At 44.0% G+C, this 25190-nt stretch overlaps 2 protein-coding genes and 2 long non-coding RNA genes across 4 annotated transcripts; 3 read left to right on the top strand and 1 right to left on the bottom strand.

Annotated features, from left to right (window-relative positions):
* Window positions 1–3902: 3902 nt before the first annotated feature.
* LOC111256409 (oral cancer-overexpressed protein 1 homolog) lies at window positions 3903–4337 on the bottom strand. Its single transcript, XM_022824349.1, has one exon. It carries the CDS (start codon window positions 4335–4337, stop codon window positions 3903–3905), a length of 435 nt encoding a protein of 144 aa, XP_022680084.1.
* Window positions 4338–7386: 3049 nt separating this feature from the next.
* On the top strand, window positions 7387–8743 carry LOC111256487. The gene is made up of 3 exons (XR_002676595.1): window positions 7387–7520; window positions 7994–8127; window positions 8704–8743. It is a non-coding gene; the product is annotated as an uncharacterized LOC111256487 (long non-coding RNA).
* A 397-nt stretch (window positions 8744–9140) lies between these two features.
* Window positions 9141–10118, top strand: LOC101775886. Its single transcript, XR_214731.2, has 3 exons — window positions 9141–9239; window positions 9919–9972; window positions 10067–10118. It is a non-coding gene; the product is annotated as an uncharacterized LOC101775886 (long non-coding RNA).
* A 3283-nt stretch (window positions 10119–13401) lies between these two features.
* On the top strand, window positions 13402–15767 carry LOC101775210 (protein translation factor SUI1 homolog). The gene is made up of 5 exons (XM_004957849.4): window positions 13402–13627; window positions 14876–14951; window positions 15044–15255; window positions 15356–15409; window positions 15503–15767. Exons 2-5 carry the CDS (start codon window positions 14915–14917, stop codon window positions 15545–15547), a joined length of 348 nt encoding a protein of 115 aa, XP_004957906.1. The 5' UTR covers window positions 13402–13627; window positions 14876–14914; the 3' UTR covers window positions 15548–15767.
* Window positions 15768–25190: the final 9423 nt, after the last annotated feature.

Raw genomic sequence — 25190 nt, 5'->3', positions numbered from 1 at the left:
AATGATACAATGGAAGGTAACTGTAGCAACCTTACCGTCGGTTCAACCGGCGGAATCTCCCTCCTCTGTACAGATTTCAAGAAATCATAACTAATTCATATGAATTGGGCAGTACACTTTCAAAAAATTATAACTAATTCATATAAATTTGGATGGAGATAAACTTTGTATGAAAATTGTAGATATCGACGAGATCTACAATTTGTAGTTCAAATACTTTTCATTTGGTACCATCTTGGTGCTCAAATAATTAACACAAGTTTCAGATTAAAATTGAGCACCAAGATGGTTTCAAATGAAAACAGTTTGAACTATAAAATTGTAAATATCATCGAGGGCTACAATTTTCATATAAAACTTATCTCTATCTGAGTTCATATGAATTAGTTATGATTTTTTGAAAGTGTGCTACCTAGTTTCAGATCTAAAATTTGAATTTTAGATCTAAAATTTGAATTTTAGATCTGAAACTTGTGTCGATAATTTGAGCACTAATATGACATTAAATGAAAAAGTTTAAATTACAAAGTTGTAGATCTCGTCGAGATCTACACTTTTCATATAAGTTTATCTCCATCCAAGTTCATATAAATTAGTGAGATCTACATTTTTCATATAAAGTTTATCTCCACGAGTTCATGTAAATTAGTTATGATTTTTTTTGAAAGTGTAAGATTCTGCCGGTTGAACCGTTGCTATAATGTGACGCCGTTTCTTGGTTATAACCGTTTCAAACGGTACAGAGTTGTAATTTTTTATTAGGTATATATTTTTGCAAAATATTAAAATAAAAAATATAAAAATATAAAAAATCTTTTTTGGGTTGTTGGTGCAAAGCCCATCCGAAGAAGTCGCACGGCAGGTTAAAAACTCTTTCTAACGAACAGAAACGCATCCGAGCGGGCCTGGCTTCCATCGGTTATCGGAACGCCGCCGCCACGACCGGGCAAGTTGCTTTCTACGCCGCCGCCAATCTCCTCCTCTTCGTCCTCCTCCATGTCCACCGCCCGCCCCGCTCAGAACTCGCGACCCGCCGTCCAGAGCGAGCGGGACGCGAGGCCGGTGGACGAGCGCGTGCAGCGGCTGCTCGAGGCTTACCGCCCATGGGAGGTGCTGGACGGCATGGCGCTGACCATCATCGACCAGACCTACGCCGCGCTGGTCGAGATCCTCGGCCTCGACGCGCCGCCGACGGGAGGCGGGCCCGTCAAGGCGAGCCACCTCCTCGAGCCCCCCGACGACGCTGACTCTCCGGGGCTGTTGCCGGTGCTCGTCGTCGTCGAGGCCAGCGCGACCCACTGCTCCGTCCGCCTGATCGACGGCGGCGGCGGCGGCCCGGACCACGCGAGGCCGCACGCCGCCCTCATGAAGGCTGCCTCCCGCCAGCGGCAGCACGGCGTCAACCGCCGGGCGATCGCCAACGCCTCGCCGGGGATGATACACCTGGCCCGAGCCGCCGCCGCCGTCGGCGGCGGCGACGACGACGAAGGGGGCGAGGGCGCCGACAGGTGGAAGAAGGCCGTGGGCGACGTCCAGCTGGACGTCTCCGAGAAGGCCCTGCTCGGGGTGCTGGACGCGATGAGGGCGCACATGGACACGGCGATCTGGCTGGAGGACGGGGTGATGACCATGGCGAGGGCCGGCGGGTGCAGGAGCCGCATCAGGGCCACGGACATCATCAAGGTGCGCATGACGCTGGGGCAGATGAGACGGGAGCTCGACCTCAGCGCCGTCATGCGACGCTTCCGGAGGCACCGCTGCATGATGCAGAACTTCAACCGGCGGCGGCCGGCGGCCGAGATGGATGTGGACCAGGTGGACGAGGAAGATGTGCTGACCAAGAGGTTGAAGGGACTGCACGTTATGGAAAACACCAGTAGCGAGGCAACTCACGGCGAACAGGGAAACAACGCAAAGTATCCTTTGTAAGTTGTAACAGCTGGGGCAAATTTTGTTCTGTATAAGCTTCCTTTGGATTGCACCTGTGTATTACTCCGCAGAAAATATTATTTGAGAAATGTTATTTATCTGTTGATAGATTTTTTCTGGGGGGGCAAAAGTCTGTTAGATTTGCAATGTTCCAGCCTCAGGAGAAATATTCTGGCAGTGAAATAAAATGTGTCCAAGTTGATAGGTAACATGTTCCAAACTATTGGATTTTAAACTTTATATGTCATGCGAAATCACTTTAAAATTTGAATCAACAATACTAAGTTTCTATAGTATCTGCAAATTCTTAGGCTAATTTTTCCTCAGACATTTAAGAACTGTGAATTTTAAAATGCAAGTGAGCCTTAAAAAAGAACGCCAAGAGGAAGAACGCAGCAAAGATGCAGATGAACCGTTTGATGACAGTGGCCTGGCAATGGCATGTCTAGTACTCTAGCCTCGCAGTTCGACTTCCAGACGGTTTACGAATCCGAGTTGCTTGCTGTCCGTAAGAGCCCACGCAGGTTGCAACTCCTGTTTTAAAAACAAAAACCTAAAACGATCTAACCCGAGTAGTCAGACATGTTAGCTTAGGTTATTATGATACCAGACAACCATCAAATAAATTGCTTTCGACGTCGCCGCCGACATGCCGGTCTCCTCCTTCAGTGTCTGCGCCGCTCCGAACTCGCGACCCTCCGCCGCATCACAGCACGAGGGGGAAGAGTCGCCGACGGCTCGGCGCGAGCTGCAGCTGCTGGAGGACCACCGCCCATGGGAGATGCTGGACAACATGGCGCTGGCCATCATCGACCAGACGTACGCCGCGGTGCTCGAGATCCTCCGCCTCCCACCGCCGCCGCCACAGGAGGGCGACAGGCACGTCACGCTCTCGGTCAGCCAGTGCGTCGGCTCCACCGACCCCGACTCGCCGGTGATCCGCGTGGAGGCCAGCGCGAAGCACTGCTTCATTTACGTGATCGACGGCTTCCACGTCGGCGGCGACGTCATCGGCCGGGAGCTCGCGAAGCACGCCTCCCCGGGGCAGCGGAGCAGCTGGCCGTCGCGGCACCGGCTCACCCGGGCGAGCATCGGCGCCTCGCTGGGCACGCTGTACTTGCGTGTTCCTCCGCGCAAAATATTTGATTCCTTTTCTGTCCGGAGGTTAAACACTGATAAAGACAATACTGCTCAACAATAATGCAAATGTACTTCCTCCAGCGAAATGACCGAGAAAAAACAACCGGCACTTCTCGCAGTGCATTTGAGTTGCTAAAGGAGAGTATTCAGCTAATTAAGAATCTAATTGGATATTTAGCAAGTCTTAAAGACTCATATGAACAACTGATGAGAGCAAGAAAGACATACTCAAGGCATCGTTAAAAATGTATAACTGAAAGTAGGAGCATTGTAGCCTACAGAATAGAGTAAGTGATTATTGATTAACCGTCGAAATTATAAGGCCAGCTTCCGAAGATGAGACGAGGGTGTTCGTCTGTACTCCCTCTATTTCAAATTGTAGGTCGTTTTAAGTTTCCTAGATACATAGTTTTTGCAATGTATCTAGATATATATAGATGCATAACAAAATCTGGGAATCTAGAAAAGCCAAAAAACTTCAATTTGAAATGGAGGGAGTAGTCCATAATATAGGATAACAAGATGTTCCTAAAAAAAAGGGTAAGGAAGGCTATTGAACCTATTTATAAGGGATGCTTTTGACTTGTGAAAGGGAAATATTCCACAATTAACTAAGTACTTGTGGATCTCTGGTGAAATCTTAGAGACTGATCATGGACAACATATCGGAGAAAGCAGGTAAGACAAAGCTGAAGACAGCTAAAATTGTATTACTGATTCATGCTTCGACAATTGTTGCCTCACACCAAATTCTTCATGATATCAACGAGCTGAAGATAGGATTTGGAGAACTGAAGATGACAAAGACAGAGAGACCAAAATTTCTATCGCCCTCACAGATCCTCAACGTCCTGTTTCGATGATGCCGGGCGACCTTCATACTCCAACTTCGCCCCTAATGTTGCAGTGATAACCCTGAATTTCAGCCTTATCTTCTCCATCACATCTTGAACTTGTTCATTCTCCGGATCATACAGCGGATAGCTGCTCACCAGTGCAGCTAGTTGCTCAATGTTCTTCCTGACCCTAGCTGAGAACACGTTCTGATCAATGCGAGCTGCGGAGGCCCACACATCCAGACAGCCCTGATAGAAACCCAGCTCTTCACCGACCTGGAAACCCATCTTTAAACCAACCTGTCTGCCCTCTTCCTTCCCTGATGACAGGCCATCATGATAACCATTTTTGTAGCCCTCCTGGTAATGTGTCTCATCTAATAGTACTGATGGCTCAAGAAAATCAGCATCACTTTGAGGTTGCTGGTCCATAATGTGATCAGGAACCTAATTTTGCTATACAGCAGATAGTTCTTCAAAAATCGTGATTCCAAAAGGCCTGCTTCATTGACAAACAAAAGGTTGAGAATAATAAGTTCAATGAATACATACCACAGGGGGGGGGGGGGGAATAGCTATTGTGCTGTAAAGTAAGAGAGGGAAACCGCAGATGCATTAATGTCTTCTCTAAAAATATCACCTATATTTGTAGCACTTGACATAAGGAAAAGTACAAATGATTCATTAAAAAAATTCAAGAGACTGTGAGTTGAACTTCAGGAATCAGGACACACCAGATTCATTATTACTATGGAAATGCAAAAGGATATTAAGTGATGGTACATGTACCAGAAAGCCATTATCACTCTGACATCACACGAACGAAGTTCAAGCATCCATAACTCTCTAGTTTTGTGTAATCTGTTCCTCGGGTTTGCGAATGAGCATAGTGAACTTCCGAAATTTTCTGTCACATGGTGAGTCCTCAAACAGCTCTCAATTTTCAAGGAAAGGTCGATTCCCCAATTTTCGCAGGCGTGGAACTACGGCAATATCTAGTTTGGACTAGACCAACCCCACAGGATATTCAGTTCAAGAGCGAGCAAAAACTTCTAATCACTAGGAAGCCACAAGTCGCCGAGTCGCAGTTACAGCTCGAAATTTGGATTGAATCAAGTAAACTTAGGGATTAGGGATTACGAGAAGGAGGCTAAGTTCTTCGCGATACCTCTGAAGCCGCCGCACCGCTCGTGCCCCTCCCCTGGCCAAGCCGTCCGCTCCAACGACGGCGCCGCTCGCGCCCAAGCGCTGCTTGCCGCCGCCTCCGGATGGGGTAAGCGCCTTCCTGAATCCACTTCCGGTTCCAGGTTCCCTCTCTTACTTTATGTCAAGCGCTACAAATATAGGTGATACTTTTAGAGAAGACATTAATACATCTGCGGTTTCCTTCTCTTACTTTACAGCACAATAGCTATTTCCCCTCTTTATGTATTCATTGAACTTGAAGGACTGGAACGGCGACATGGGTGGTGAACAGGAGCCTTTGAAATTTCTTCGAAAATATGATCTATATCCCAATTGCCACCCAAAACATACCTCGTGCCTAATCACTAATATAACACAAGTCAACTCGTGGCAAGCTTACTCTAGAATGATTAGGAACGCTCAAAGCGTAGCGGAAGCAAAGTAAAGCGAGGCATCGAAAAATTTGCACAAGCGATTGAGCTCAAACGCTACCAAATCATTACTCGACTAAAAATACTTGAATTAATTAATTAATAACTAAGCATGATTAGCAAGTGACAAAATAATTGAACAAGGTAGCACAGATTAACTAGCAGTAATTAACTTAGCAGGAATTAAAAGCACTGGACCGAACCTTGATGGGCCAGCTGGAAATGATGAGTTGCTTCTCCTTGGGCCACACGTTGGTGCTCTTGGCTAGAGTGCTGGTGTCTCCGGCCTGCTCTCACACGTGCGTGCGTGCGTGCTGGGCCGCTGGCCACCAGGCTGAGCTGCGGTGCTCGCCAGGTCTGCTGCTGTCGGCCTGCCGGCCTGGCCCGCGAAGCACGAGCAGGACGTGCTGCTGCTGGGCAGCCTGCTGGCGCTAGCTGGGCTCGTGCTGCTGGCCTGGCCCGATGCGCCGGCCTGGCGCAAGCACGCGCTGCGAACGCGAGCGCTCGCTGCCTGCCCCGCGCCCGTGCGAAGCTGCCGGTCGATTCCTCCTGCGCCCGAACAGAGAAGAACAGAAGGAACCAAGAACAAGGCACCAACTTCAAACGAAAAATACTCCCTCAGATTCAACGATTCGAGACGAAACTTGAGCCATTGATGCAACCCCTCCAGGAATAATAGATCTAGGAAGAAGATCTTGAAAAGTTCAAGTATCCATCGCGGATTTTGAAGAAAATCGAACGGCCAATCAAGAACACGGTTTTGGGGAGAATTTTGATTCAAGCTAAATTCGTGAAGGATTAGAGGGGGGAACACATCAAAGTTGCTCACAAGGATCCTAACAACAAATTCTCCCAACAACCCTCACGGATTTGGGTTCAAACACGAAGAACAAAAATTCCCACGAAAATACTCCGAAAACCCGAAAAGGGAAAATGGAAGAAACCTCAAAAACACAAGATTTAGCCACGGATTTGAAAGACAAATTCAACTAAATCACTCGGATGGAGAAATCAAGATCTCTTACTCTCTTCTAACAAAATGAAATTAGGGTTCCATAACTACCCCTCAAACCAGCCAACATAGATATATATGGTCCATGACTAATGACGAAAATACCACTACAGCTACAACTAAGATAACCGCTCACCCAGGGGCATTTTGGTCCAGATTTTTTAGACGCATTGGACGGGCATGCCGCCTTCACGACTTTGCCTTCCCTCTTTTATTTTACAGCACAATACTATAGTTTCCCCCTTACGTATTCACTAAACTTATTATTCTCAACCTTTTCTTTGTCAACGAAGCAGGCTTTTTGGCGGCGACTCGAAACCGGCGGGACTGCAGCCTTCATAGAAAAGTTCAGTACCAATGGACTTGGGTAGCGTAAAGAAGGAAAAGAGGCATAGCGAGGAAGATAGTGCAGCATAGAAAAAGAGTGCCAATAAATTCCAGTGTCCTACATAGAAAATCACAGAAACGGAGTCTCCCCTAGACAAGTTTTCTTGAAAAGTATTGTTGGAAGTTTTAAAACCATCTGATTATTTATCACATCAGAAGAAAAAATGGAAAATGTTTTTTTTTGCATTTCCAACTGACACAACTTATGTTTTTATCCCTTGTCATATCTATTGTTATAAGCAGTGAAGCATGCTTGGAAGATGCATTAAATAAGTTGAAGAATGTTTCTGTGAAGCACAAGATATAATCTGGCTTCTCTGTGTAAGATGTGCTTCTGTAATAAGTTCCATTCTTGTTATCTAATCCATCCTAGCATGAGGATATAAACTTTTGTACCTTTTTTATTTTGTTGATTTTTACTACTTTTCTTGTACCTGTTTGTTTCCCCTGTAGTTGCAGTCTTATTTATTTTAGGTAGTAAAGTGAATTGTTCACTTCATGAAAATGCAGTGGCCTGAGTTCAGAGTAAATCTCCCAGAGGTTGGTGATGTCAACATCAATGCAGCTTTCTTTAGGAAATTTGACTATAGTAATTCAATGGTTAGTACAATTCTTTGATCTCAAAGTTGCTTTAAACTTACATGCAGTGCTGAACGGTTTAATTTTTTTGGTTTCTCTCTTAACTAGACTAGCATATGCAATGATGTTAGCACTTCCGTCTAAATGTCATTTGGGGTTATAGCAAGTTTCAATGCTTAGCTTTGATAAACAACAGAAAAATGGCAAATTATTTACCATGTAATAGTTGGCTTTGGATATTATGTGCATTGTTGATGGGCTGCTTGACCAGGTTTATATCATGCCAAAAAAGTTACATACTCTGTCATTTTGAGCGTCGTTTGGCTGCTTACCATACAAAGTGTTCATTACTTGGAAGAATTTTCACGTTGATTCAAAAAACACACTATGCGTTTTTTATCCATTTTGGCCTGCTACTTTCCTCGTCCGCGCCAATTTAACCCATCCTTTTTAACTTATCTATATATTATTTAATCTCAAGTGATCATTTGCAGGTCAGGTTGATTGGATCAGTTCCTGTTATCACGTGGGCCCCAATATTAGAAAGTGGGGCCATATGAAGCTTCGGAATGTTCTTGAGGAATGCATGTTTGATAAACAATTTTGCAAGTCCCCTCTAATTTATCAGGTACCTTTTGTCCATTTCTCCATTTTTTGGGGCATGCAACTTTGCAAAATAATCGTTTGATCTTTATTATGTAAATGTTTGAAATTAATAAATAAAAGTGATATAGTACCAAATTTTATACCTAATCTTTAATAACTTAATGTTGTAAAATCTTTCGATGGTATTTAAGTGTACTGACCAAGTTTGCTTGTATCTTTACTACTTGAAAAAAATCTGAGTTGTTTGTGGTGGTTGGTTTTACATTCGAGGATCTTCTCTGCATTTGATGTGTTTGAATGGAGAATCTTCAGTGCTGAGTTTGTATTCATGTGATTTCTTTGTAGCTTAATTATTGGGTGAGTATGTAAGTTTTAGATATAGGGACAATTAAACTTTAAGTATCTTAGCGAGTAGCATTTAGAAAAAATTTTAAAGTCCATCACAATGCATGGGCACTCCCGGCTAGTATTTCTAAAATTGAGATATTTCATTGTCATGAATCCAATTTTCCAAAAGTTTTAAATGTATTTATTATCATCTATCACTGCCCAAGTTGAACTTTTAGTATGTTTAGCATTTGTTTATTCTTGGCTGCAGTTTTCTTCCTTGGGGTCACTTGATGAGAAACGGATGAGTGAATTTGCATTACTCGCTGTCAGATGGATCACAGCTAGGTATCGGGAAACCACTGATTGTCCGGCCTACAGTGGAAGATGTCCATTGCTCGATAGAGGTAAAAACAGCTGAAAGGCTGATAATTTTCGTCGCATCTTCAAGTGCTCTTCTTAAATTTGTGAATGTAAAAAAAAGAAGAAGTCTCCCTGCTGTCTGTGCATTCTTAACTTGTTGAAAACATGCAGAAGCTTCTGATATTTTTCAAGATGGATCTGTACTGGCCTCAAGATTAATCTTCCATTCAGATGAATTCTTGGCTTCCAACATCCATGGTATCTATTTTTCTATCGTATTTACCTGAGTACCACCTGTCTTATTTTCGTGCTATTCTCTGTGTTTCATATTCATATGTAGGGTTATGCAGCTGGTAGTTGCATTCCAAGTCCTCAAAAGAATGTTGGGAAAGACTTCTTGAAGAAATATTGGTCCAGGTGGAAAGCGGACCATGTAGGTCGTTGGTATGCTCACTTTTCTTGTAATTACCTGAAGAACTATGATGTTATTTAAATGAAATTCCATGACTGTTACACCGCCAGGATGCTTATAGCATTTATTGGCCCATCATGATGTACCACTGCACCACCATGTTTTGCCACTTATAGAATAGCTTCTGCGTAGCCATGATTGAAAGACTGGCGTTTCAGGACCTTTAATTAAGTGCCTAAGGCTTCAAACCTCCTGCACAAGTATAACTTCTCCAGATAAATATTTCTTTACCTATTAGTAGCCAATGGGGGAGTGTCAGTAAAAGAGGTTAGGAAGGATGAAGGCGACGCTTCTGGCCCTGCCATTCTTTGCCATTTTCCTAAGGCAGCAGATCAGGTCTCCATGTTTCTGTATGCATAATAGTTCTTAACATAAAACGTCTACTACTAAACAATAGCTTGATAGCATAGGCCAGGTAGATTTAGCTCTACTTAACAGGACAGGGAATAATCTCTCTCTCTAAACCAAGCAGCATCAGTACATCACTTCATAGCACTAGTGGGTAATGATTGTGATATTGTATATTTTTTCGAGTGTTCCATTCAAGTGAGTATATGGCCTCCAAAAGATTTCCTCATGCTTTCTAAATCTTCCTATGGTGCTTACTGTTGACATGGACATTCTGACCTTGATTTTCCCCCCTTGTTCCAGTCGGGCAATGCCTCACATAAAAACGTTTACTCGTTACAGTGGTCAAAACATTGCGTAAGTTTTGGTATAGCTTAATTCCACTCCAGGACTAAATAACTCCAGTATTTTTCTGGATGATCACATCTGAAATCTTGTCTATTCCCATCAGATGGTTTCTGCTTACGTCATCAAATTTAAGCAAAGCTGCTTGGGGTGCGCTGCAAAAGAACAGCACACAGCTGATGATACGCTCATATGAGGTACGCTTTCTTGCATTTTCATGATATTTTCTGGACATTCAGGGTTACAGATTTTGCAACTTGGAGCACTACTCAGCTCTTAAGACCTAGCTAGGAATAGTTTTTTACTACAAGTTGCGGATGATCCATGGTCATCATGGAGTCACCACTTATGCCTTGTTGTTTGACCACTTTTCAGCTAGCTGGTGTATTATTCTTGCCCCCAAACACTCCAATCTGTACCTCAATTCTCGTGCACGGAGAGGAACGCTTCAAACCGGGTAAATAGCAAGTCGTTCCTTTCTAATCGTATACCCTGCAATTATCTCTCTACGAATCCGTTCCTGTCATTACGCCTTGTTTTTACATGCATATCCAGGATGGCCTCGCCCTTGGCAAGACAATCAAGACCAAGCTGGTCACGCTCTGCTGGAAAGGCGACGAAGAAAAGGAACCGTCTACGAAGACCGTCAGATTGCCTGTGCCGCATCAACTCCCTCCACGACCTTACGGCACAGAAGGTTAGCCTTCCGCTGTCTTAATTGTTGCTGCATCTTGATTGATCATTGTAAAAAGTCCTAAAAAGTTATTCTTTCACTTGCAGACGTCCCTTGGTCATGGGATCGGAGGTACACAAGGAAGGATGTGTATGGTTCAGTCTGGCCGCGTCATGGGGTAGCTACCGTCTGTATTCCCAGTGGACGATTCCCAACCCTGTTCCAGTGTTAACGGCGATAAAGCCAGTGGTTTATTGGCCTCTCACTGGGCAATTATTCTATTCTAATTCGATAAAGCCAGGTGCTGAAAACACATGACCTGTGTGTAACTTTGGATATTTTCAACCCATCGTGGCAACGGATATTTCCATCCTCCTATTGAGGCGTGCGCAGAATGGCATTGGCCGCTTGCTACCGTGGTGTTGATGCGCCTAGCTGTCCTGATCGAATTTATTCCGTGCAGCCGAGCATAGTGCTCCCATAAAGAGCGATCTAAAATTCAAGTCGGGTTGTACTTGCCAACCCTTGCAGTCGGTCCTTGATCTTGTCAATCTAGGGGCGGGCCTGTTTAGGCCTTCCCCAAAATTCCAACTTTGACACTATGCAAAAAAGAAGATTTCCCATCATATCAAACTTGCGGTACATGCATGGAGTACTGAATATAGACGAAATCAAAAATTAATTGCACAATTTTGTTGTACTTTGCGAGATGAATCTTTTGAGCCTAATTAGTCAATATTTGGACAATAATTCACAAATACAAACGAAACACTACAGTAATTTTGGTTGCCTCAAACTCCCAACTTTGACACTATGCAAAAAGAAGATTCCCCATCACATCAAACTTGCGGTACATGCATGGAGTACTAAATTTAGACAAAATAAAAAACTAATTGCACAATTTTGTTGTACTTTGCGAGACGAATCTTTTAAGTCTAATTAGTCAATATTTGGACAATAATTCACAAATACAAATGAAATGCTACAATGTACTACAGTGCTACATCAGTGATTTTGCATCTTCAAAGTTGGGTAACTAAACAAGGCCTTGATGCTACAATGTACTACAGTGCTACATCAGTGATCTTGCATCTCCAAAGTTGGGTAACTAAGGCAAGGCCTAGGTTGGTCTTTGATCAAGTTTCAGTCTGGGCACTGACGCGAAACGCGCCAGACGTGTCCGGCGCCGCGTCGAGCCAACGACACCAGTGGCGCGTGGCCCGGTCGGCTCGGCGGCCCCCAGGTCACGGCAAGCGCGCCCGCGCTGGCGTCGGATGAGCCCGCCACGCCAAGCACGACGCGAACCCACCGCCCTGCGCAACGCGGCGCCACCCAACCAAACGCCGAAACGAAGCCGGGGGTGGGGCGCACGACGTGCGCGCATGCTCCGGCCGCGTGTCCCCATCGCGTCGCCCACGTTGACGGCCGGAGCAGCACAGCACCCCCCCGTCGGGCCGTCGGGCCGTCGGCTTCGGCTCCCCCGTGATTCCGGGGGTCCGGCGTCCGCCCCACGCCAACCCCCGGGCGGGCCCCCGCACCCCACGGACAAGTGAAACGCGCGATGCGGAGAGGAGAGCAGGATGCCGGCGGCTACGGCTGCGACGCCGCGAGCCCACGTGAAGCCCTATCCGCGCGGCGGTGGGCCGACGACGCGTTGCCGTCGCGAATCTTCTCCGCTCGGGGAATCCGATCCGTTCGTCCGGCTTTCCCGATTCGGGAGATCGCTGGCGCGCTGCACGCCACCGCCACCGCCACCGCCGTCGCCGGCTGATTAGTAATTATTAACACCTTATCGTTACGGCCCGTTTGTCTCCGCATACGTATGCGGCTCATCGATGGAAATAAGCGAGAATACCACCGAACATTTTACTTATTTCTACTTATTCTCACTTATGTTGCATGTTACTTTAGATATTTAAACTACGAGGAGTGAAGCGGAAGCGAGAATCTTCATTTAGATTATAAATCAAACGTGTGTAATCCTTCGGTTTAGGCATCGTCTGATGCTGCTCGAAATGCTGACCATTCGCGTACGTCGGTTGCCTTGTTGGGATTCTCTGCGCGCGCGCGATCGTGCTGCTGGGGCCGGGTCCTGAAGCAATACCACTGACATTTTACAACTCCTCGTGTCGCAAACGAGACGTGTATCTTAATCGCAAATTGCTGCTTTAATACGTAGGATTACTGACTTTTCTCCATAACTAAGAACAACTCCATAATTGAGAACAAATGACTATGAGCAACATGTACCCTTTGAAGAATTACCACACAACCGGCAATTAGAACAAACTACAAATAAAAATGCACTGTGGTTGGAACATGTCTTTTTTTCTCTCAATCATTTCCTAGCAAACCAAGCGTGCCTTGCCTGTATCACCAAGTTCTTACCAATTGGTGTTACACTTTACGAGCTTGCAAATGACTATGAGATCGTGGTGATCAGCTAATTGTCATGGTTGCAACCTCCAAAACGATTTGCAGATGCTCCAAACAAATGGATAAAGATGGATTGCATCACTTAGTTGCTCCCATGATGCAATGGTGCCTAACAAAGTATTAAACACTAGTATCTCTTATTTTATACATGATCAAGGCACGCGGCAATTAACTTTATCTACGAAAGCCAAACTGTGTTTTCCCCGTGCGACCTCTTTGGCCAGCCGGCACAGAGGGACAAACAGAGTCGTTGCCGCAGAACAACCAGATCAAATCAAAATATTCTATAACGGGGGAGGACAACCATTAAACAGCAGTCTTTGTGGGAAAAGAAAAGAAAAGGTTGGAGAGAAGCGAGGAGGAAAAGGGAGGCAAGAAACCGCGGAGCGTCCTCCTCCTCCCGTCTATAAATTCCCCTCCTTTTCTCCCTCCATATATAGGAGGCCTCGACGCCAAAGAAGAGGGAGGAGCACCAAGGACTTCCGGCGCTTGTTCAGGATCTACATCTTCCCGAGCGAGTTCTTGGTTGATCTCTTCCTCTTCGACCACCTCCCGAGGGTACGCACCGCACCCCTTCCCCTTTCCCCTTTTTTTGAAGAAATCCGTTGATTGTTGTTTGTGCCCTTGTAATTTCTTCCCGGTTTAGCTGTTTGGCGTTCGTTTAGTAGGAAGATCTTGGTTGTTTTCGTAGAAACCGTTTGGGATTTAGCGTGGAGACTTGGAGTTCACTCTTACTCTTCGAGGTAGAATCTCGGTTCTTTTAGTTGTGAGATGAGATGATGCTAGGTGATAATTTTTTTTATTCCATATGTGCTAGGTTTTGTGTTAAATTGTATTGATCTTGCTTTTTTATGAAGGTTCTACCGCCCTTTGTTATAATCAGCCCTGCTAATGAACAAATGTCCACTACCCTGATTTCCCCTTCTTAGGGGGAGTTTGCAATCATTGAATTTTTGTTCGATAATTCTTTCATGAATCATGTTTAGATATTAGTATGCTGGTTGTTCTCTTGCTGTCAAGTAGTTATAACCAGATTGGGTGCAGTTGTTAGCCATGGAGTCGGTCAGTCAGCTTGCTCTGGTTTGAGGATGTTGTGTTGGGTAATTTTAGCATGTGTGTACAGAGAATTTAAGCTAGATGGAAATAATTTAGATTACATGAGATGAAACTATGTCATCTCATGCCTCTTGATTACCAAAGAGTTGCTTATTAGGTTTGTTTGCTTGTTAGAGAATATAAATGGAACTGAAAGGGCTGAACATGGTGCTTACATGGCTCAATTTATGTTTTGGCTGGTTAGTTTGATTATAGCTTGACATCTTGCTACAATTGAGATGCCTTCATTTAACCGTAGGAACACTTGATTAGAAAAATTGACTGGATTCTAGGAACAAATAGTTGCCAAGAGGAATAATGAAGTGTAAATTACAATTGCACATGTCATAGACAGCTGCACGAACAAGATTAAAAAGCAATTGGGATCTGAATATGTCACATTGGTGGGGGTTATGACTGAATTCTTCAGCATACCCCTTTTCTATCCTTTTTTTTTCTTGCTTCTAGGAAAAGCTATGTCATAGAGTTGTGATTTTATTAGAACTGTACAGATTGCTCCTAGATTCCAATATGTAGTCAGTATTGTTCTCTACTCTGTAGTGTTTCTTGTTGTCTACCCCTATCTGACTCGAGCAGAAATTTGTCCTGACCTTTTAATAATGCTTGATCATGGAAAATATATTTGTTTCAATTTGCAATATGCTCGTCCACACTGCATTATTTAATAATTTATTTCATTTCTTTGTACAGCTCTTGGTGTAGCTTGCCACTCCCACAAGTCAAGTTTTCATGTCTGATCTCGACGTTCAGATCCCAACTGCCTTCGGTATGCTAGTTAATAGTTTTTGTTTCAGTTGTCTTTGGGTTGCAAAACCTGGAATACAAGTAACTTAATTCTAATTTGTGTTACACGTACAGATCCCTTTGCTGAGGCCAATGCTGGGGACTCTGGTGCGGCAGCAGGATCAAAGGACTACGTTCATGTACGCATCCAGCAGCGTAATGGTCGCAAGAGTCTGACTACTGTCCAGGGATTGAAGAAAGAATTCAGCTACAGCAAGATCCTAAAAGATCTCAAGAAAGAGTTTTGCTGCAATGGTACAGTGGTCCAGGACCCAGAGCTTGGACAGGTATGATAGTTTTTGCCAAACTTGTTCGATCATAACTATGTGTTGTTTAACCTTGTATGTCTATAAGCTACTTATCTGAACAAATGTTTTCCTGGTTTAGGTCATTCAACTCCAGGGTGATCAGAGGAAGAACGTCTCAAATTTCCTTGTCCAGGTAGAGATCATTTTGCTTGCCTCGTACCTATGGTGATAATGAGATGCATCACGCATGAAAGATGACTAATTCTTCTTGTACTTTGTCCTCCAGGCTGGCATTGTGAAGAAGGAACATATCAAGATTCATGGTTTCTGAGCAACTGCCAGGACCATAGCAAGCCCTGCATGCCAAGCAGCTATATATCCGGGGTGGAGTATATCTGGCTGTGTAAAAGCAGGCCTACGCCTAGCCACCTCTCTGCGTGTATGCTTGTTACCGTTGCCTCAAATCTTGTACGAGGTTCCATCGTTCGATGGCTTCCCTCTCTATCAGAACAAGTTTGAATAAACGCTATTTTACAATTGCCGTGTGTCAAGTGCTTTTGCTGAACTTGCTTTACTCAATTTCTATTGCCATGTTCACATCTATTAACTGAGCTTTTCCCGTGTTTCTTGCATAGCATTATGCCAAGGTTGTTCAACACGGGAGGGTTCAGTTGTGGTTGGTTGTGAAATGTTCTACTGCTGTTTTGTTGCCGGTGATTTTCGTGCGGTCAGTAGTTTTCGGGTTCCTATTTGCCTGTTCCATGTGGCTCTCTGAACGCTCGTTCAGTTGGTGATAGCTGAAACCATCGGCAAGATTTTTGCCTTACATTCGGGTAACTCGTTTAATTTTTTGCTTTCCTGATCGTGGTTGTGATCATCGGAATCCTGTGAGAATAGAGAACAGTTGGATTTGCTGCATCAGCTGGAAGAAAAAGAGGCGCAAGCTTTGCGTGCGCGTGATCGTGAAACAGAAAAGGTTGTGTCAGCTGAATGCTTGAACTTTACCTCATTTTCAGTCACGGGTCCTGAACTAACGCGGGTAGCACGAAAGGATGGCGAACTGAAATTTAGCAGGATTTGTTGGACGAGTGAAACAATTTACCTCCTTTTCAGTCACTGATCTCTTGTTTATGAGCCCGGTTCACCTGCTATACCTTGTCGGCGTGTAGCTTATACTAACAGTTTGCAGCCTGAACTCTGAAGCAAAGCCGGCTGGCTGTTACTCCAGTAGTCCAATCCGAGAGTCCAAATCAGGAACAAGTTGGCAATGGCTCACCGTGCTGTGTCCCGTGGGGTCTTGTTGAAAATGAAATGATTCTCCGACATCTCGTCCCGTGTCGGCAGGTCTGCTCAGGATTGCAGCACCTAATCTTATCCTTCGTTTATGCTGATTACGACCAGATTTATTACCTTACCCAGGCAACGGTGTGATCTTCTACACAGCGTTGTGGTACTGTCAGTCATCATGCTGCAGTTCGCACAGGGGAATGATTGAATGAACATGGCACAGGCGAGGCGATGAAGGAGGAAGAACAAGTTGTTTGGCCCCTGTGGCTACCATTATTGTTCATGAAAGTTAAAACATCCTGTGTTGTCAAGGCGAGGGTAAAACCCAAAAGGGGGTTCGTCCTCCAAGTTGAATCATCAGAAGCGATCTTATGCTTCCGTTATCCTGTAGTGTTGAGAATCTTAGCCGCGAGAGGTCGGCGGTGGGTTTCTGATCCTGCTCTGCCACTGGCTCGCTCGATGATGCTCGGCTATTGATCCCCTGAGACGAGAGATCAGACGGGGCGCACGACGTCCATGTCTCCGTGTGTCGCGCCGGGCAGGCGCGGTGAACATGGGATGCACGTGCTCGCGCCCCGGAAATACGGCGAGGTCGACCTCATCTTCTGCTTAAGGTAGCCTAATCTCGTAGTGGCCGTTAACGTTATCAGCAGGCTAATCCATCCACTGGAACGGACATGAATGGGTTGTTCGCTTCAGCTTATAAGCCAGCTGAAAAGCTGAAACGACTGATTTGTTGTGAGAGGAAAATACTGTTTGGTGGCTGATAAGCCGGCTGAATAAGCTAAAGCGAACAGGCCGAATGTGCACGACCTGGTGCCCGGCCGCCACCGCTGTCCGTGGACCTGCTGCACGGATTATATTATATTCCGGTCGTGCAGTCAGATGGCCCAGGCAAGATCAAATTAAAGCGCACTAGGAAACACGCAAGTAGTGACATTTAGTTCATTCAAATATGTATACGATGAACAAAATTGAGAATGTGGATCAATACGACCCTTCAAAATACTACCTAATTAATTGGCTTGTTCTAAATGTCAAATACTCACAATTACTTGCGTATAAGTTCAACAACTTCAACAATTTTCCAAGTAAAAAAGATTACGATCACACACATGTGGATTAGAAATATTTATTGAGGTGAGTCCTTCGCTAATGGTTGGGATGCATTATTTTCCACGGGTTTCCGAACAATAATTTTAGTACTCGGCGTGAAAGAACTTGTACTAACATATAGGGAAATTATTGCATAAACTAATAAAATTTCATTTATTTCTAGAAGGGATACTTTAAATACATTTTTGTCCTAGTGAGGCTTAGTTCCATATCCATGTCGTGCAAAACATGTTGTTCTCATCGGTCACTGCATCAATTTACTAGTAGCTCCTTAGTTCAAAGATCCATTTTCTACCCATAAATAAGTTTAGTTGTAGTATATAGTAAGCTTTCCATGATATACTGCAACTAAATCGATTGACTAAACTTATTAATAAATGAATAAAATAAAAGGGGACATATGCTCCCACCCTACAATACTTAGACCTCATGCGTTGCATTGTATAGTTTATATCTGCAACAATGAGGGTATGATTTTGCATCCTTGTTGTGGATAGTCATCGATAGACTGTTTAATGAAACATTGGTTTTAGAAGGCGAGCTTTTGTTTAAAGCTGGCAACTGAAATCTCACACCTTAGTTGCTGAATCGGCCTCGATGTTTAGATGATAATGGATGATTTCTTCATCATAGTCGTTAACTAGCCTATTTTTGCAACATTTCTTGAAAGAACGTGTTTAGACGGATAGGCCCATCGCTTTTAAGGATACCATGAGAGCCTCCACTACCGTCCAGGTACAACAAACACGAGTCTCTTTCATGCGATTACCCCACTCCATCTCTTTCTCCGTCCGCTTCGCGTGCCTGCAGGCCCTCACCCCTCCCTGAGCCTCCTTACATGCATTGTTTATAACTTTGGCAAGAATTGCACTCCCCACCTTCCCTCTCCTTTCGGATATGAGGTCATTACGCCACCACCGCCATCATCATCTTCGCCTCTGGTGAGCACTCCCGCTCTACCCTCATGCACTATCTCCAGCAGTCTAGTGGCTCTGCCGTTACCGTCTGCCACCACGCTAACCTGCCTCTACTAGAATAGCACCATAACGTCCCCATCCTAATATTGCCCACCGTTTGTCCTCAGCTACCCCGGCTGCTGGTAGCGCCACTACTGCTCCTAAACTGCCTATTACCCGCTAGCACCACTAGGCAAAGCAACTTCCCGACCATCCCTGTAGTCCCACGGCCATGAGATCGACCAATATCGCACCCTGCACCCTAAACCCAAACCCTAAAGGTGTCAGAGTGTTGCCATCATTAGCCATCATCATGGTGATGTTCGTCAAGTTGGAAGTAGTAGGTAAAACTTACTTCCTTGTGACTGGAGAAGAAGAGAATCTTTCTTTTCTACTCTGCTCGGATGAAATATAGAAGCTCTCAATTAGGCCCTGTTTGGTAGAGCTCCCGGAGCTGATTCTCTGTTGAATCCAGTAGGAGCTCTACGAAACAATTTTTCAGAGAGAAGTGATTCTGTGCTGATTCTGTGAAGTGATTTTTTTGAAATGAACTAAGAAGCTAGAAGCTGAAAAAAGTAGCTTCTCCTGATTCTGTGAAGTGATTATTTATCCTAATTTTAAGAATTTATACTAGAGAATCAAAGAGATTCACTTTCAGCCACAGATGTTGGATAATTAGGCAATTGTTGTATTAATTTTTGAAATAAATAAATCATGACAAGAGACATTCCTAGCATGCAAAACTCTAACATACTAGGCAACAAGAACATCATAATCATGATCTCAGAAAACATGATTAACAACCAGATTAGGTCATGGCACACATACCGGGAAGCTGTGATGACGAGCGGTGCTGACGGGACGATGACGGTATTGCGGATGGATCACAGCAGCCGATGTTGAAGACGATGGTACGCTACAACGCCTAACTTGGACGGAGGACGAGCTATGATGGCAAACTTGAGTAGTTGTGCGGAGCGCTTCCCAAAAACCTTATTCGCCCTCTCCCGGTGTAGGATCACAAGGACGAGTGGTTTCGGAGACCTGCTCTCCCGCTCGCCGGTGAACGCCGACGCAATGGAATGGAGAAGCCTACAGTGGCAGTGCAGCAGTGTAGAAGAGGCAAAACCTAACTCGTATAGACCACCTTAGGAATACCCGAACCTAGGGGCCTTCCCGTATAGTAGTGTATGGTGCGTCTTTTCCATGAGGGGGGTGGTCCATATTTATAGGGAGGAAAACCCCCAAGACCCTGATCTATTAACAATACGGAACTAATAGATGGTGTACCCCCTCTTACGCTAATGAGCCTTTAAGATTTATTCAGAATTATTTATATGGGCCAAGACCATATATCTAACAATTCCCCACCAGATCTCAAATACCTATTTAGGTGTTTTGCACGTTTCTCACTATTGTTTGATATACCGGTGTTTCAAGAAGGACTGTTAAGTTGAAGTCTTGCCTAGAGTTTCAAGCTACACTTATCCACAACTTGACAATGGACTACGCCTTGAATTGCTAGTTTTACATGGACAAGTTTCACTCAAAGTCATAACCAGTACCTGGCTGCTTGTAGCCTACCCCGCGGATGGAGCATATACGTCGTACTCCCTGGTCTCTTTCATGAGCTTACTAGAGATCACCCAAATCTCATAGATTGTGACGTTTAATAGCCGGACTCATATAAGTGTGTTCTTTCAAGAATGCTATGTAGGACATCATCTTCCCTTATCAAAGCCAATAGAATCACATTAAGACATATAGCCAACTTGTCTTACAGCACACATGCCTTACAACATCCCTGCCTTACAATATTTGAGAGTATTGCATTTTCATTTAGAAAGGGTTAAATAATTACTCTCCTCAATTAACCAAAAGCTTGTTTTGTTCCACATCCTAATTCACGGGATCTCCGATCATATAGGTTGGGTTACCACTATGGCAACTCAAACGGGTCTCATACCCATCTCCCTCGATACACTTTCTCTCACATTCCATGATAGCCCTTTTGTAAAGGGATCTACCAGGTTTTTATCTGTTTGAATATAAGTCACACGTATTACTCTGAAGTTTCTCAATTTTCTGATAGACTTCAGTCGTCTCTTGACATGTCTTGATGACTTCGCATTATCCTTAGCGTTGTTCACTTTGACTATCATAGTTTGATTGTCGCGGTTCATTAGAATGGCCAGCACTGGTTTTTCAACCATAGGCAAGTTCATCAAGAACTCATGTAGCCACCCTGCCTCAACAGTGGCTGTATTTAAGGTAGTAAGTTCTGCCTCCATGGTTGAGCTCGTCGAAATGGTCTGTTTGCAAGACCTCCATGATATTGCACCACCTCCAAGGGTAAATACATACCCACTCGTGGCATAAAGCTCATCAGCATTAGAAATCCAGTTCGAGTCACTATATCCCTAAGCACAGAAGGGTGCCCAGAATAGTGATCCCATAACTCATAGTGCCCACCAAGTAGCGCATAACACTTTCAAGTGCATGCCGATGATTAGAACCCAGGTTTGACATGAACCTGCTCAATTTGCTCACAACAAAAGATATGTCAGGTCTCGTTGTGCTAGCTAAGTACATGAGTGAACAGATAATCTGAGAGTATCTAAGTTGATCTTTCACAAATTTCTTATTCTTTCGAACTATCACACTAGGATCATAAGGAGTTGCAGAAGCCTTGCTGTCCGTGTAGCCAAAGCGGCTCAAGATCTTCTCCACATAATGGGATTGCAAAAGAGTAATCCCATTCTCATCCTTAATCAGCTTAATGTTTAGAATAACATCAGCTTCTCCTAGATCCTTCATACCAAACACTTTGATAGAAAAAACTTGACCTCATTCATCACATCAATATTGGTGCCAAAGATTAGTATGTCATCCACATACAAGCATAATATAACTTCTTCACCCCCACCATGGCGATAGTACATACATCTATTAGCCCCGTTTATGACAAAGCTCGTATAAGTTAAAGTTCTGTCAAATTTCTCATGCCATTGCTTAGAAGAATATTTCAGTCCATACAAAGACTTTAATAACTTACACACCTTACTTTCTTGACCCTTCACCACAAATCCATCAGGTTGATCCATATAGATCTCCTCATCCAGCTCTCCATTTAGAATAGCTATCTTTACGTCTATCTGATGAAAAATAAGACCATATGAGGTAGCCAAAAAAAGTAGTACTCGAATTGTGGTCAATCTAGCGACACGTGAGTAAGTATCAAAAAAATATTCACCTTCTTTTTGTGTGTAGCCTTTGGCCACAAGCCGTGCCTTGTACTTCTCAATAGTACCATCAGGCCTAAGCTTCTTTCTGAACACCCATTTACAACCCACTTGTTTGCAACCATAGGGTCATTCAATGAGCTCCCAGGTTCCATTGGAAAGAATCGAGTCCATCTCATTATGGACAGTTTCTTTCCAATCATTTGCATCTGGAAATGCAAATGCCTCAGCAATGGATGTGTGCGTATCATCCACAAGGTACACAGTGAAGTCATCAACAAAGAATTTTGCAGATCCTTTGTCTCTTACTCCTTCTAGGAGCCTCACTGTCATCCTTCTCAATGACCTCCTCATGCTCATCAGATTGTTCAGAAGACTCAATAGATGCAATTGGTTCAAGAATTATCTCAAAGGAAAATCTGGAATTGCTTTGCATATCTTTCATAGGAAAAATATTCTCAAAGAATGCTGCATCATGAGATTCCATAATAGCATCAACATGCATATTGATTTTACTAAAATCTATAGGCAATGCTCCTCTGAGCATATCCTATAAAGACACAATCCATTGTATTAGGTCCCAACTTGCATTTCTTAGAAATTGGTACATTGACTTTCGCCAAGCACCCCCAAGTGCACAAATAAGAAAGTGATGGTTTTCTCCCAACCTACAACTCATATGGAGTTTGCTCTTTATTCTTGTCCGAAACTCTATTCAGGACATGACATGAAGTCAATAAAGCCCCCCCCCAACACACACCATGCCTTAGATAAATCAGCAGTGTCTAACATAGCGTTAACCAGATCAGTCAGCGTGTGGTTTTTCCTCTCAGCAACCCCATTTGGTTCGGGTGAATAGGGAGGCATCCTCTCATGAATAATACCATGTTCCTTACAGAATTCATCAAAGATTTAAAAAAAATATTCGCCACCATGATCTGACCTTAGACGCTTGATCTTTCTCTCTACTTGATTCTCAACTTCAGCTTTATAGATTTTAAAGTAGTCTAATGCTTCATCCTTAGTTTGCAATAAATAAACATAGCAAAATCTAGTCGCATCATCAATCAATATCATAAAGTATCTCTTTTCACCTTTTGTCAACACACCATTCATCTCACAGAGATCAGAATGTATGAGTTCTAGAGGTGCCAAGTTTCTCTCCTCAGCCACCTTGTGAGGCTTCCAAGGTTGCTTCGATTGCACATAGCTATTGCACTTAGAACTTTTGGCAATGGTGAAGTTCGTAATTAAACACATGCCGAAAAGCCGAGACATCAAACAAAATTAACGTGACATAGTCGTGAATGCCAAGCATTCGCATCATCACTAACATTGCCACAAATATGGATCACTGACTTATTACAAAAATATGCAAGGAAAAAGCGGAACAAGCCTTCACAATCATAGCCTTTACCAACAAATTATCCATGTTTCAACACGACTAATTTATTGGACTCTAACACTACCTTAAACCCGTCCTTGCACAGGACTGAGCCGCTCACAAGATTCTTGTTTAGTAGGGACATGATGCACGATCTTTCCCAAAGTAAACTTCAGATCTACCGTGCTAACACCATGAACAGAAGTATGTGACCCATTCCCCATCAGGAAGGAGGAATCATGAGCGACCTGGTAAGAAGAGAACATAGATATATCACCACACACATGAACATTGGTACCCATATCAAACCACCAACTAGTAGATTGAAAAACTAAAAGAACAGTAGGTAATAAATTACCATACCCATTTTTAGTATTGCCTATGGTCACCGTGTTGACATCCTTGGATCCAGATCCATGAGTAGCCTTTTTATCCTTGCAATCTGCGCGATCTGGACAATCCTTTGAGAAATGTCCTAGCTCGCCGCAGGTATAGCAAGACAACTCAGCTTTGTTCATCTTCTTCTTCTTGAAGGTAGTAGTCTTAACAACCTTATTTTTCCCTTTATTCTTGTTGCGTGGGAACTTCTGCACCATGTTGGCGCTAGACTGGCCTTGATCTCCTTTATCAGCAGCATCTTACATCCGAGTCTTATCCTCAACATTAAGAGACGCCATCAGGTTTTCAACTTATATCTCCTATGTTTCAGAGTTGTGGCGAAATTCCTCCACGTGGAATGCAATTTTGCAATAATGCATCCAGCCACAAACTTATCGGGTATCTCACACTTGAGCTGCTCAAGGTCCTTCACAATGCACTGCACCTCATGCGCTTGCTCTACTACAGAACGATTGTTCACCATCCTATGGTCATGGAAGCTCTCCATGAGGTACAGTTCATTGCCTGCATTTGTTGCGCCATACTATGTAACCAAAGCATCCTAAAACTCCTTCTCATCTGTCGAGTCCACATAGACATCGACTAGACAGTCAAAGAGCACGCTAATCATACATCCCAAGAAAAGATTATTGGCATCCGCGAACTTCTACTGCTGCTCAGCAGTCAGTTCGCCTTCTGGTTTGCCTTTTCTCGTGTCCTAGATGTGCATCGCATCAAACCACAGATGGACCTTTGATTGCCATCTTTTAAAGTTCACAACAAAAACTTTTCTGGCCTCAGTGACTCAGCAAAACTAGCCATAAAAAATCGAAAAATTGCCTATTATAAGGGTTTTGGATTGTTTGATAATCAAGCAATTGTTATATTAATTTTCAAAATAAATAAATTATGATAAGAGACAATCCTAGCATGCAAAACTCTAACATACTAGGCAACAAGAACAACATAATCATGATCTCGGAAAATATGATTAACAACCAGATTAGATCACGGCGCACGTACCGGGAAGCTGTGATGACGAGCAGTGCTGACGGGACGACGACGGTGTTGCGGATGGATCGCAGCAGCTGGTATTGAAGACGACAGTACGCTACAACGCCGGACTTGGATGGAGGATGAGCCGTGATGGCGAACTTGAGCAGTCGCGTGGAGCGCTTCCCAAAAACCTTATTCGCCCTCTCCCTTTGCAGGATCACAAGGACAAGTGGTTTCAGAGGCCTGCTCTCCCACTCGTCGGTGCACACCGACGTAACAGAATGGAGAAGACTACGGTGGCAGTACAGCAGTGTAGAAGAGGCAAAACCTAACTCATATAGACCACATTAGGGATACGCGAACCTAGGGGCATTCCCGTATAGTAGTCTATAGTGCATTTTTCCATGAGGGGGTGATGCATATAGGGAGGAAAACCCCCAACAACCTCGCCTATTAGCAATACGGGACTAATAGATGTTGTATCCCCTCTTACGCTTATGGGCCTTTGAGATTTATTCAGAATTATTTATATGGGCTAAGCCCGTATATCTAACAACATAATCACTCCTCTTGCAGAATTAGCTCCCATAGAAAATTAAAATCAGACGGAGCTCA

The sequence above is a fragment of the Setaria italica genome, chromosome II, assembly GCF_000263155.2.
Source record: "Setaria italica strain Yugu1 chromosome II, Setaria_italica_v2.0, whole genome shotgun sequence".
Classification (NCBI taxonomy): Eukaryota; Viridiplantae; Streptophyta; class Magnoliopsida; order Poales; family Poaceae; genus Setaria; species Setaria italica.
Note: the sequence above shows the minus strand (reverse complement) of the source record. Positions and strands in the feature narration are given on the sequence as shown.

Bases quoted from the DNA above. Each gene is read 5' to 3' on its own strand.
- LOC111256409 (XM_022824349.1), bottom strand. From the start codon at position 4,337: ATGGACCAGCAACCTCAAAGTGATGCTGATTTTCTTGAGCCATCAGTA.
- LOC101775210 (XM_004957849.4), top strand. From the start codon at position 14,915: ATGTCTGATCTCGACGTTCAGATCCCAACTGCCTTCG. The intron at 14,952-15,043 runs GTATGCTAGTTA...TTACACGTACAG, and splicing joins TCAGATCCCAACTGCCTTCG to ATCCCTTTGCTGAGGCCAAT. The intron at 15,410-15,502 runs GTAGAGATCATT...TTTGTCCTCCAG, and splicing joins TCTCAAATTTCCTTGTCCAG to GCTGGCATTGTGAAGAAGGA.